Source organism: Gallinula chloropus, assembly GCF_964237585.1.
Source record: "Gallinula chloropus genome assembly, chromosome: 23".
In the NCBI taxonomy this organism is placed as follows: domain Eukaryota; kingdom Metazoa; phylum Chordata; class Aves; order Gruiformes; family Rallidae; genus Gallinula; species Gallinula chloropus.
The window spans coordinates 7949401-7961603 of record NC_140108.1 but is presented as its reverse complement, the minus strand read 5'-3'; the positions used below and the strand labels follow the sequence as shown (position 1 = coordinate 7961603).

General features: G+C 49.9%; 1 protein-coding gene across 1 annotated transcript in view; it reads left to right on the top strand.

The window, feature by feature from the left end:
* The window catches only part of ACAP3 (ArfGAP with coiled-coil, ankyrin repeat and PH domains 3), a gene marked incomplete at its 5' end in the record, with an annotated part of 88821 nt that overhangs the window by 55396 nt on the left and 21222 nt on the right, over positions 1-12203 (top strand). Inside the window, 4 exons of the mRNA XM_084274658.1 lie at positions 2188-2371; positions 3465-3509; positions 3945-4040; positions 4360-4434. Coding sequence (XP_084130784.1) covers positions 2188-2371; positions 3465-3509; positions 3945-4040; positions 4360-4434 — 400 coding nt within the window. The remainder of the gene's footprint in view (positions 1-2187; positions 2372-3464; positions 3510-3944; positions 4041-4359; positions 4435-12203) is intronic.

Below are 12203 nucleotides of genomic sequence, written 5' to 3'. Positions count from 1 at the left end.
CTTCAGTGCCTTTGCAACTCTTTCTTTTTTGCTCTGGTACTGCTCAACCTCCACCCTCACAGGCCCTGGTGCTTTGATCTTTGCCTTGCTCTTGCCCTTGGCTGGAAAAGAATTTCTCTGCTTGGAACCATTCTGAATAGTCCACCCAGGGCCAGTCTGACAGTGGGAACAAAGGAAGTAGGAGAGCTCTGCTCTTGTGTGGCCATTCATACAAATGTGAGGCCAGTATTTAGCCTCTAACCTGCCTTCCCTGGCCCCAAGCCCTGAAGGTCTTTGCTTGGTTTAAGTGATGCACACAGGAGAGGTGAGCTTGCCCTGCCTGGGCTGTTAGTAGCCAAATGCCCTGTGACTGTCTTGGTCTGTGGCTTGGTAATGTGCATTGAGTTGGAGGGTTTCAGTAGTTAAGCCTTGAGGCTGCAGTCATGCTGCTGCAGCCTGGCTTGGAGCTAGCTAAGAACTTCCAGCAGTACCACATTCCTCTAGGCTCCATGCAGTTGAGGAAGCCATTCTCTCCAAAGCTGGATCAAAAGCTATAGAACGTCCATCCCCACAGCCCTTTGCTGCAGGTGACCCCAGACTGCAGAAGTCACCCTGTGACTGCAGTCAGATGGGCATGTAACAGCAGCCTGGAGCTTTGAGGGCAAGGTAAAGAAGCACCAGCCCTAGAACAGTAATGTAATCACCTCTCTGTTCATTTGTCCTCACTGTTCCTGCTGTGGCAGACTCTCTTGGCCAGAGGCTGATCCATATGTAAGCGTATGCAGCTTCAAACAGTTTGCCATAGGGCACTTCAGCACTTACTGTCAGGCTGTCACGCTCAGCTGAGGCTCTTCACCTTCCCTGGAGCAAAGAATAAGTGGATGCTACTTATTTACTAGCAGTCTTTAACTACTTAAGCTATAACAATTTATAATTGAGCTGAACAGAGCTCTGCTGGGCAGAGAATAGGTGTTACAGCCACTGTAACTCAGCATTGCTGCTTTGAACTCCTGAGGACCCAGGGCTGCTTGCAAGAGCTGATCTGCAGGAATTGCTGTCCTTGCTTCCCTGTGGTCATGCAACTCAACCCAACTCCTGCCTGCATGGCACCTGCTGTTTAAATAGACACCCAAACTCAAAATACCCTGCCTGTTGCTATGCCCCCTGCAATGCAGCCCCCTGATCTCACATGAGCTCTTGAGGGAGCTTATATTGTGGATCATGTGTTTCCAAATGCAGATGTTAATAAGTGTGCCTTTATAAAAGCAGCTGCCTTTACTCTTCATGAAGGGAAGTCTAGAGCATGTGTGTTCACAGGAAAGTTCTGAAATGTTCTGCTCACCACTTATTCTGAGGTCAATTGTGTACTGTTTTTAGGCTGGCCTGACTCTTTAGATGCTGTCCTTGGAGAACTTCCTTAAGGTGTTGAAGGCAGTATGTGAGGTCTGACATCTTCCCTTGCCAACTGCCTAGAGAGACTGTCTAGGGTTAATCTGGAGTCAGTGCAGTGGAGCTTAGGTGAGGATCCCAGTGGCATCTGGAACAGGACCCTTGGGTGATTGTGGTGTACCTGGCTGCACCTCTTCCTGCTTTCACGGAATCATAGACTAGTCTGGGTTGGAAGGGACCCCAAGGGTCCCAGAGCTCCAACCCCCTGCCACAGGCAGGGACACCAACCTCCAGGCCTGGAGCTGCACAAGGTTGCCCAGGGCCCCATCCAACCTGGCCTTGGACACTTCCAGGGACTGGGCAGCCTGTTCCAGCCCCTCACCTCTTTCTCTGTAAAAAAACTTCCCCCTAATATCTAATCTAACCCTTCCTTTAGTTTTAATCCATCCCCCTTGCCCTGCCATTATCTACCCTTTTAAAAAGCTGATTCCTCTCCTGTTCATAAACTCCCTTCAGGTACAGGAAGGCTGCAGTGAGGTCCCCCCACAGCCTTCTCTTCTCCAGGCTGACCCAGCCCAGCTCCCTCAGCCTCTCTCCATAGGGGAGCTGCTCCAGCCCTCTGAGCATCTCCGTGGCTCCTCTGACCCCTCTCCACCAGCCCCACATCTTCCTTGTATTGTGGCCAGAGCTCTGGCCACAGGACTCCAGCTGGGGCCATATGCAGATACCTGATGCAGACACCATGCTTTGGTGGTACCTGCAGTGTTCTGGCTGTGCTGTAACAGTGATTCTTACAGTCTGATCTTCTCTGGGTTCCAGTGATGTCCGGAAGTTCAAGGAAACCAAGAAGCAGTTTGACAAGGTGCGGGAGGACATGGAGATCTCCCTGGTGAAGAACGCCCAGGCCCCTCGGAACAAGCCCCACGAAGTGGAGGAGGCAACGGGCACCCTGACCATAACCAGAAAGTGTTTCCGGCACCTGGCCCTCGACTACGTGTTGCAGGTTGGTGTCTGTGCCCACAGCTCTGATGGGCTCTCCCAGTGCAGAACGGGACGTCGTGGGCAGACTGCTAAGCAATGCACTGTAGGGAGCTATGAAGCTGAGAGAGGGCAAATAGGGTCTTGCAGCTGGGTTAAAAGGGGTGCTGGACTAATTCATCTGTTGGATTTTTTTCCCCTCTGCCCCCTGAGGCAGGGAGTTCTTAGGGCTGGTGTGTGATGGAACATGAAACCACCCAGGTTTGCTGTAATCCCAGGAACTGGTGTAGTTGTACCACTGTGAACTGAAGTATGGTTGGCAAAGCCCTGTACTGCAGTAGGTGCCAGGGTTCTCTGAGCTGCCTTTTTGGCATAATCCAGCTTGTCTGTATGGAACAGGAGGCTGTGCTGGGATGAGTGGACTATAACTGGTGGAGCTGTGAGTTCTGTATCTGATTGCATCTCCTTGAAACAGTCACAGGATGCTGCTTGGATCTTTAGAACTCTCCAGAGAGGCTGGCAAAACAGTGTTGTGAAGCTACTGGAAGGGAGGGACCAAACACAACTGTCAAGTGTTCTCTGCAAATCATTATCTGCTCTAACATATAGAATGTGTCCTTAAGGGCAAATGTCTGGACCTCTGTGTATGTAAACATCTGTGTGTATGTTCATGCCTGAAAAGCCAGGGAGGGAGCATGGATCAGGATGTTGCCCCCCCACAGGTACCACAATTTCCTGTCTGGCTTCACTACAAGTACTGAAAAACCCTATAATGCTACACTGGTACCCCTTAGCCTGCTAAGAGAGCAGTGACCTGATAGACTAAACATGTACTCTGTGTGACACCAGGCTGCACTCTGAGGTCACTGTTTGACAGCCCCTGAACAGACCTGCACCTAGCAGTGACCTCAGTCAGTAGCAGCCATGGTCAGAGAAGGTCTGTGCTGTTTTCCTCTTTATTCCACCCAGGACTCACCTCAGCTGTCTGAGAGGAGCTTTCTGACAATGTCCTTGAATAGTCTGTGGCTTGGTGCTGGGGTATTGTAGCAAGGTGGCTGCGTAGCTCTCAGCACTAAACTGCTGCTGATGCTGAGAGTCTTCTCTTGATTCCTTCACAGATCAATGTCCTGCAGGCCAAGAAGAAGTTTGAGATCCTGGATGCGGTAAGGGCTCTGTGTGCTCTGTGCTGCACTCATGGCTCAGTGGAAGGCAGCCCTCTCCATTTCAGGTGGTGTGGGCTGACACACCGACTCCTCAGTCTGCCCTGGAGATACTGTCTGGGACTGATATGGGGGTTGCAGGTGTGCTCACAAGGGGAGGATGGAAGACCAGCAGGATAATCCTCAGGACAGAGCTGGAGGGGACTTTCAGGGGTGAAGGGCACTGCTTTTACTGCTTTGTGCTCAGGACAGGGCTTGCCTGACTGTGGAAGGACTTGTGAGAGGAAGAAAGAGCGGAGGGAGAGGCACTTAATGCATAGATTGCTTTAGGAAGGGAAGGGTTAGACCTTGGAGAGGTTTGTGGGTAATAAAGAAGGACTGATTGCACTTGTTTCTTCCCAGAACCTGTTCTGACCTTGCTGTTCTTTCCCTCCCTAGATGCTGTCCTTCATGCATGCCCAGTATACCTTCTTCCAGCAGGGCTACAGTCTTCTCCATGAGCTGGATCCCTACATGAAGAAACTAGCCACAGAGGTGAGGGCACAGAGAATATGGTTGACTCCATCTGCCTGGTTGTACCCCTTTGCCCTGTGCAGCTACTGTACTTGGTAATCAAGGAGTGGGCAGAGCGTTGTGCTTGTTGGATGTTGGATAAGCCATGCTGCCCTGTGGGGTGGCAGCCAAGAGCTATGGTTACTTTTGGTGCATCCCCAAGCACAGCCCTTTTCCCTTTGTGGGGACTTCTGATGTTAGGAAGGGCTGTTGTAATCCCAGAGTGGGGGAAGCAGAGATGGACAGGGGCTTAAATCTCCTTCCTGACTCTTACACCTGGTGTTCTCCTCCCTGCCTTTAGCTGGACCAGCTGGTGATTGATTCTGCAGTGGAGAAGAGGGAGATGGAGCACAAGCATGCAATGATACAGCAGAGGGTAAGTCTGGTGTGGCACATGTAGCATTTCTCTCTATCTGTGGTTGTCTGGATCACATGGTGGCAGCTGCCATCTGATGAGGGGCCTCTTCCTCTGGCTAAGTAAGGTTGCTTTTCATGCAAACCAGCTACTGCAGCATTAGGATGTCCCTTCTGACACTTCCTGCTGCCCAGCCCTGTGGTGAGGCAGCAGGCCAGTAGTGTGCCTGAGTGCCCAGCCCAACCAGATGGCCACAAGCCCTGAGAAATCACCCAGCAGATGGAGTGGATGCACTCCTGTGGACAGGACTTGCTGCAGGGCCTCTTCATCATTCATGGTGAACTCAGGCTGTACTTGAAGTGATGTTAATGGGTCGTGGGGGAGAGCAAGCAGGGCTCTACTGCTGCTGAGAGGAGTGTGCTGCAGTGAAATTGTTTATGCAAGGATGCTCCAAGCTGCAGTTCAGATGATTCTTGCTTAGCTCCTGTGGTATGACACAGTTACAGCCTTGAGCTGTGTAACTCTGGAAAGGTCTGTGGGCACCCAAGCAACGGAGCTGCCAGGGCTGAGCAAGCTGTTCTTGGCAGCAGAGCTGTGGCAACCCCCTGTGTGTGTTCCCCCCCTGTAACTGGGAGGAACCACCATGAGCTGGCAAGATAAGAGGGTTTATTATCAAACAAGACTGAGCCTTCGGCAAGGATGCGTCTCTGGTTAGTGTGGGCTCTGATTTTTCCAGACCATTCATCTGGGAATTATTCCAAATCTGAGGCTTGTAGAAACATCAACTAATTAATTTTTTTCCTTTCCCTTCTCTCTTTCATGGCCTGTTCCTGCAGACCCTCCTGCAGGTAAGTACACACATGCATTCCCTTTCTCTGGCATCTTCATTGCTCAGCATTAGCACTTTGCTGCGCTGGATGTTTACAAAGTCCTGCCTTTGAAAGCAAACCAAACCCTGCTGCAGCATTAGTGCTGTAGCCTGAACACTGGAGGTGTCATTTTAAAGCCCAGTTTCAAGTGAGCTTGGTTTCAGCCTCATGAAGCTGTCAGTCCTGTGCTCAAATAAGGTTTCTGCTTACTCTGGGTGGTGTCAGTCCTGACTCAGTGTTGCAGTGGCAGCAGTACTTGTGTTCAGTGCTGAGGATCCTTTGAGGACCATGGGTCTGCTGAGAGGTGAATTGGCAACATGGGCTCGTAACCACAGGGCACTGATGGTCTTCCAACACACAAGCTCTGTGGGCACAGTAAGGGGGGGGCTCAGAGACCCTTGGGAGAGCTGTTTGTGAACCAAGCCTCACATAGGGATCCCTAAGGAATCCGTATCTGGCAGGCAATTGTGTGGATCAATACTTCTCAACCAGAGGATTCTCAGTGGCTGGTGCTTCCTTCTAATGCTTTCTCTCAAAAATATTGAACCCCTGAAATGGAAAGGTAACCAGATTTGAAAGCTAATGACAGACATTGCCTGTGCATCAGCCTCTGCATATGGTCCCTTCAGTGAAGTGTTCTGAGGGAGGGGTAAATCCATTTGTGAACTCCCAGTTCCCCAGGGATGTGGCTGGAGTGATGGCTTCATTCAAGGGAACATGGAAAATCTCTCTAGCTCAGTGCATTTCAGTTAAATCTCTTTCTGTGGCTCTGCTGACTGCACTAGCAGGGAATGAAGCAGAGATCAGCCTCCAAGAGAGGAGAACAAGCAATTACTCTTCATTAGGATACATATGCACAGAGCTGTGTCTGTGTCTGCATAAGCCTGTAAGAGCTGAGCATCCCTTCTGCCATGTAAAGCTTCCTGCCCAGGAATGGGAGTGCTTTTCAGCTCCTCTGAGTCAGTGCTGCTGCTCCCTTTGCAGTGGAGCACAGCACTCTGCATCTGGTGAGCATCCCACCATCTCCAAGGGGTGCACAGCGCTGGTTTGAATGTATGTCTTCATGCTGAGCACAGAATACCCTCTGGTCTCTTCAAAAATTTGGAGATTTAGTTATGCTTAATTAGAGAGGAGTGATAGCAGCATTGTGGTTTTTTCTTCACCACAGTGTCTTCCCAAACAGCGTGCTAAGGCATGACAGCAAGGGAGGGAACCCAGTTGTAATAGTACATTTTGAAGTCGTCTTGGGGTAGAAGAGCTGTGCAGATTCTGAAGACAAGGAATTGAATTGTCTTTGGGCACCTTTGTGGCACGTGGAGGGCAGTTTTCAGTAGCCAACTTCCTAAGGAAATGGTCTGTGGCATTTTGTTTGTTATAGTTTTAATTAAAATAAAGTTGGTAGGAGAGAAACTCCATGTGAATCATGGTGCTTTTCTTTGATACTGGAATTCAGGTGTCTCTTTCCTATGCTACCTTTTACCCATCCTCCCTCACTGAACGTCTTCCACCTTTGGGGTGGATTCCTAGGGCAACTGTCACTTCAAACTGTCCCCCTTAGTAGATCCAGCCCTTTCTGAATCCTTCACTGTGCCAAAATTGACGGTGGAAGAATTTGGGGCTATGTAAAATCTCTTTGCAGCCTCATACCTATTCCTCTGCCTGGAGTAGCAGGGAGGCAATTGAGCTTCCCTTGGCCAGGGAAGGGAGGATGGTGTGCCAAGGCAGAGCACTCTGCCTCACTTAATCCAGCTGGTAGGTACAACCTGGGGGCCATATGGCACCCCAGCACCCTGCTTTCTGTGGCTGCAGTGGAGCAGGGTGGAATCACTGACCGGAGGAGGGTGGGGGAAGCGACCCTGCTAGAGGCAGACAAGTGGCTCTGTTCAGGTCAGGGAAGCACTTGGTGAGCATCTTCTGTCAACTTTGCTCCGTTGCCTGGCTTCTCCCAGGCCCTTCTGTTCCTGCGTGGCAGCTGTATGGTAATTAGCCCTTGCTCTGAGCGGGTTGATGTGAATAGGCAGCAGGAGGAGGAGGAGGGGGAGGCAGGTGGTCCCCAGAGGCCATTGGGCTTCCTTCGCCCAGTGCCCCTTGCTTTGACAGGAGCCAGCGGCAGAGCTTAAAGCTTCCCAAAAAGGAGTAGGAGGGGTAAAGGAGAAGGGGCTGAAAAAAGAAATCCCTCCTTCCCTGCCAGCCCACGGTGCTCAGCGGAGATGCTGCTCTAGAGAGCGAGCAGAGAGAGAGAGAGGACACACAGCTGCTCTCGGCAGGAGCAGCAAGCATCCCTCCAGCGGGCAGCATGAAGATTTTCGGCAGGCTTGAATACCTCCTGGTAAGGAGATCCCCACAGGGCTGGTGTGACTTGGGGAGAAAGTTTAGAGGGTGCTTCACCCTGGGGGGAGCAAGGTTTGTGTCTGTAGGACCTTGCTTGCTGATGTGACCCAAAACCCAAGTACAGCTTTATTGCTGCAGGAGGGCAAATGTGGGGTTTTTCTGGGAGGGAAAAGCTCCGGGGCAGGGCACAGGTCTCTGCACATCATCTGCAGGCGAGCTGCAGAGCAGGGAGATCATTTGGCATTAGGCAATTGAAGAAACAAAAGGTCTGTAAATGGGATTTGGCCAGAATAAATGACAGCTGTCTGTGCAGAATGGGAATGTAGGTGGGGAGCCCTCCTCCAAATCCCATCTGCCTCCAAGGGGTTTGGGTTGTGCACAGTATGTACAGAGAGGTAAAAATAGACAGAGAGAGAAAAGCTGGAAATATATTCAGGCAGCAGAACAGAACGTGTGTGTACCAGTGTTTGTGTGTGTGTGAGGGGGTGTGTGCATCTTCAGGGAGTGTCAATATCCCTCTGAATTCTGTTTGCTTAAACCAAAAAGCCAAACTAGTCCCAGCTTTTAACTTGCCTTCAGGAGAAGTTCTTTTCAATGCATGGGGGTGAACATAATGTCCTGAGGGTGTGCATGCTTATTGTTAAGCACCGAGCATCATTGCAGTGAAGAGGGTACTTCTGAATAAAGCCTTTGTCTTCTGTGAGGGAAAGCATGTATCACATGTGGTGTTGCTTATCCCAAATGAAAACAAAGTAGCATAGAGGTTTGGTAGCAAGGTGTGCTGCTGTGAATACCTGGAGACACCTGGGCTGAAATGAGTCAGTGGTCAGGACTACCCAGTTTCAATAGGTCTTTTCCACCTGTAGAAATCAGAACGCTGTGTGGAAAAGGACAATATCCTTCTTTCCACCTTGAATTGACCCACTGAGGGAGTAAGGCTATGGCTTTTCAGGGAGCGACATTGCTGTAGTGACTGTACTTTAAAGAGTTTTAAGGAAGGTTTGGTGTTTTGGAGGAGTCTGTCTGTTCTCAGCAGGGTGTTGTGTCCCCTGGGCCGGGGATGACCCTGTGAACCAGACCTTCCCGTTTCAGGGCTCTGGACTTGGGACACCTCCCCCTGCCTGGGGATTCCCAGCTCATGAAGGGCACTTTTGCTCTTCATCTGGAGCCTGTTTGCTGAAGCTGGAGACTTATTTACTTCTCTAATTTCATCAGCCATTTTCTGTGCATGAAATGCGGCCTTCACGGGGCGGTGGTTAGAGCCGGCCTGGCCTCTGGCGGGGCTGGACAGGGACTCCTGAACTGAGCAGGCCGCGAGGCAACCCTCACATTGGCTGCTTTCCTCTTGTTGTGTCTTGCTTTTTTCCCTCTCTCATGGGTCTGTCTGTGCCCCTGCTGGGCTTTTCCTTTCCATTTGCTGGTTTGAACGTGTCCACGTTAATGTCCTTTTTCCCATCCCTGTGGATGTGTCCCTTGGAATGTGGTACCTCATTGTTGCTTCAGCAGCGTTCAGTGCGCTCCCATGGAAACCATTGTGATGTCACTTCTGAAAGAGTCTGTTCCCAGGCAGCCTGGTGTGCAAACTCAGAGGGACAGGACTGAGAAGGGGACAGTGAGGCAGGACTGATGTCACTTATTAAGAGCCAGTGAAGAGAGGGAAGCAGATGATAGCAGAAATCTGACTGCTGATCTTGGAAGACATCTCCAATTTATGTTACCAATGTGTGGTCCCAGGTGTCACTGCTGGTGCTGATCATGGTTGCATATGCAGTTGCAGCCATTCGGATCTCCATTGCAGGAAGCCTTTTCCATGTCAAGTGTTTCTTGTGTCCCAGAGACAATGAGGTGCTAAACAGACTTAATAAATCGGCCCAAGCTCACTTAGAGCAGACTTACCTACTCATGTGCACTGCAGTCATGGGAAGAGTTCAGTAAAAGGTCGTTTAATAAACTGTCTGAGCAGGAAATGGAGAAAGAAGGGTCAAGAGAAAGCTGATGTGTGTGCACTCCTACCCTGCTTTGTCAGGGGTAGGACTTGACTCAAAGTTGCTTTTGAGTATTGTAGAATGGGAGACAGGTTCCTTCTCCAGCACCTCCCAGACACTGCAGCTTGGCTTACAAAGCTGGAAGGTTATTTAATTTTGTTTATTTAATTTCTTAGTGCTGTGTGGAGCCAGACAGCCCACTGATGCACTGCATCCCTCACGAGAGTCAGGCTTACTGATGGCGTAGCTGGTGGTGTGCTTGGCAGGAGCAACATCTATCAGCCAGGACCCCTCAACTTCATTTCCCAGAACTAACAGGATCTAAATCTTTTGGTGTCAATGAGCAGAACAGACAGAGGGACACACAGAGGCCAGGGCTGCCAGTTCAGGGGATTCACCGTTGCACATCTGTGTGTATCCAGCTGTGGCCACATGCTGCTGTGGTGCTTCAATGCCAGTGGCAAGATGATCTCAGATGGTTCCTAGGATAGCTTTGACCTGGAATTGGGTTTCAACAGATGTTCTAGCAACTGTTTTTCCAGAAAATTGTCCCTTTTTGAATGGCTGTGTAAGCACACTTCCTCTGTGGGCTACAGCAGGACAGTACACCCAGGAGTCTATTTCAGCCCAGGGTTTAAGCTCAGTCTAGTGTGCTGGAAGCTTCACAGTTGCAGTTACCATGATTTTGCCTTTCAGCTGCCTGAGCCACTTCTGCATGCTTCCCTTTTGACCTCTCCTGGCTGAGAAAGGAAAAAATTATACTCATCAAGGGAATAATTTCCAGATTATTGTGCTTGTCTCTCAATACTCTTAGCTTTGCTGCAAAGACTTTGGGTGTTTCCATGCAGAGTGCAGAGGAAGGGAACAGAGTGACCCTGAGTGCCAGCGTGCTGTGTGCCTGGGGATGAGGCAGACTGGCCCTGATCCCTTGGATCTCTCCTCTGATTTGTACCTACTTTACAAACCCAACCTACAGCTCTGGTAGGCTATCCTGCCTTCAGCTGCCCTGCAGTACTTCTGTACCTAGCAGTGGTGCTGCTCAGGAATCACACCAGCAGAAATATGAGCAGAATGTGACCTGGGGATGTTTCCTAAGCAATGAGAGGAGAAGGAAGGGGAATATCTTCCAATGCAAACACAAGCCGTTCTTCCCAGCAGTGTGTTTCTGTGTTTGGCATCATCCAGATGGCTCTGTCAGCTGTATCAGCACTTGGTGGCTTTGTGTGTTATTTTCTCTTTCTAAAGCTGGGCTTGTAGCAGGTCAGAGCTCCTTTGAAGGCAAAGGATGCTCCATGTGCCTTCAGCTACTCTGCTTTAGCCAGCCCCTTTGTAGAGAGGTGTAACACAGCACAGACTCAGTGAGGTTGAATTCACACCTTGCTTGACTCCATGGGTTGTTTTTTAGTGGATTTACTCCAGTGATGCCCATCTGTTCCTCCTGCACACATGGGTGGTGTGTCCTCCTAACCATCACACCTCTTGATTACCAATGGGCTGCAGAAGATGTCGAGTGATCATCTTTAGACCCTCCCTCTTATTTTTCCTCTACCACGAAGTGAGGCACAGCCTGTGGTCATTTTAGAGGGAATTTTGGGAGGGTTTTGCCCCACACTTGCTGTGTACTGTCCAACAGTCTGGATTTTTGGCTGTTTGCATAATTTATTAGAAAACAGTGCAAACTGTCATCTATGTATTGAACTGTAACCTTGAAACAACTGTACAACAATCATACACTTAGATATCTACATGTTAGAGGAAAATTCCCTCTAGCCTTTGTCTGCAGTGAAAGACAGCTGCAGAAGAGGGGCCCCCATGGGATTCACCCGCTTACAGCAAGAAAATTTGGGGCTGCAGACCTCTCTTAATTGGGTGCCTTAGAGCAGTTTCCAGTGTCTAATTGGGCATCATGCTGTCTTTCCAAGGAATGACTCAGTCCTGTCCTATTACATCTCCTCCTTCTGTATCAGTATTATTCTTAATATGACACCTCCCAGGCAAGCTTGCATCTCTCAACATGAAAATAACTCATCTTAATGAGAGTGAAGTGCACGTTGCCTAGCAACACAGCATCGCAAGGGTCTTCCTGTGCTGAACTGGGAAAGGCACTTAACTTAATGGGGCTGTTTTCACTGTGCTGTTGTGTCTTTGAACTGAGTGCTACAGGGAGAAATATTTGCACTCAAGAGAGGGAGGTGTGGGTAGAATACATCATTAGAGTGGAGTCGGCGTGCAGAGATGATGTGAATGTGCCTTCATCGTTCCCCAGGTTAAAGGGGAAAGCTGTTTGGTTTCATGACCTAGTTTCTCTGGGGAAGGAGGCAGACCATTGCACGGGGAGAGGGGTCCACGTTCTGCAGGAGCAGCTGCTATTCTCTCTGCTCTGTGTCTTGCTCACCAGCTGTCAGAATCCATGAGATCTATCAGATGAATCAGTGCCAAACCTGACAAATCAGCTCTGACCGGTAGCATGGCAGAGAGAATGGAGTGAGCACAGATTGGAGATGGCATGTGATGATAGCTAATGAAAATGGAATTGATAGGTCTTCCCCTCTAGAGATTGTTATGCTCGTCTTCCTTGTGTGAAAAGGCTGGGGCTTGTTCTGTT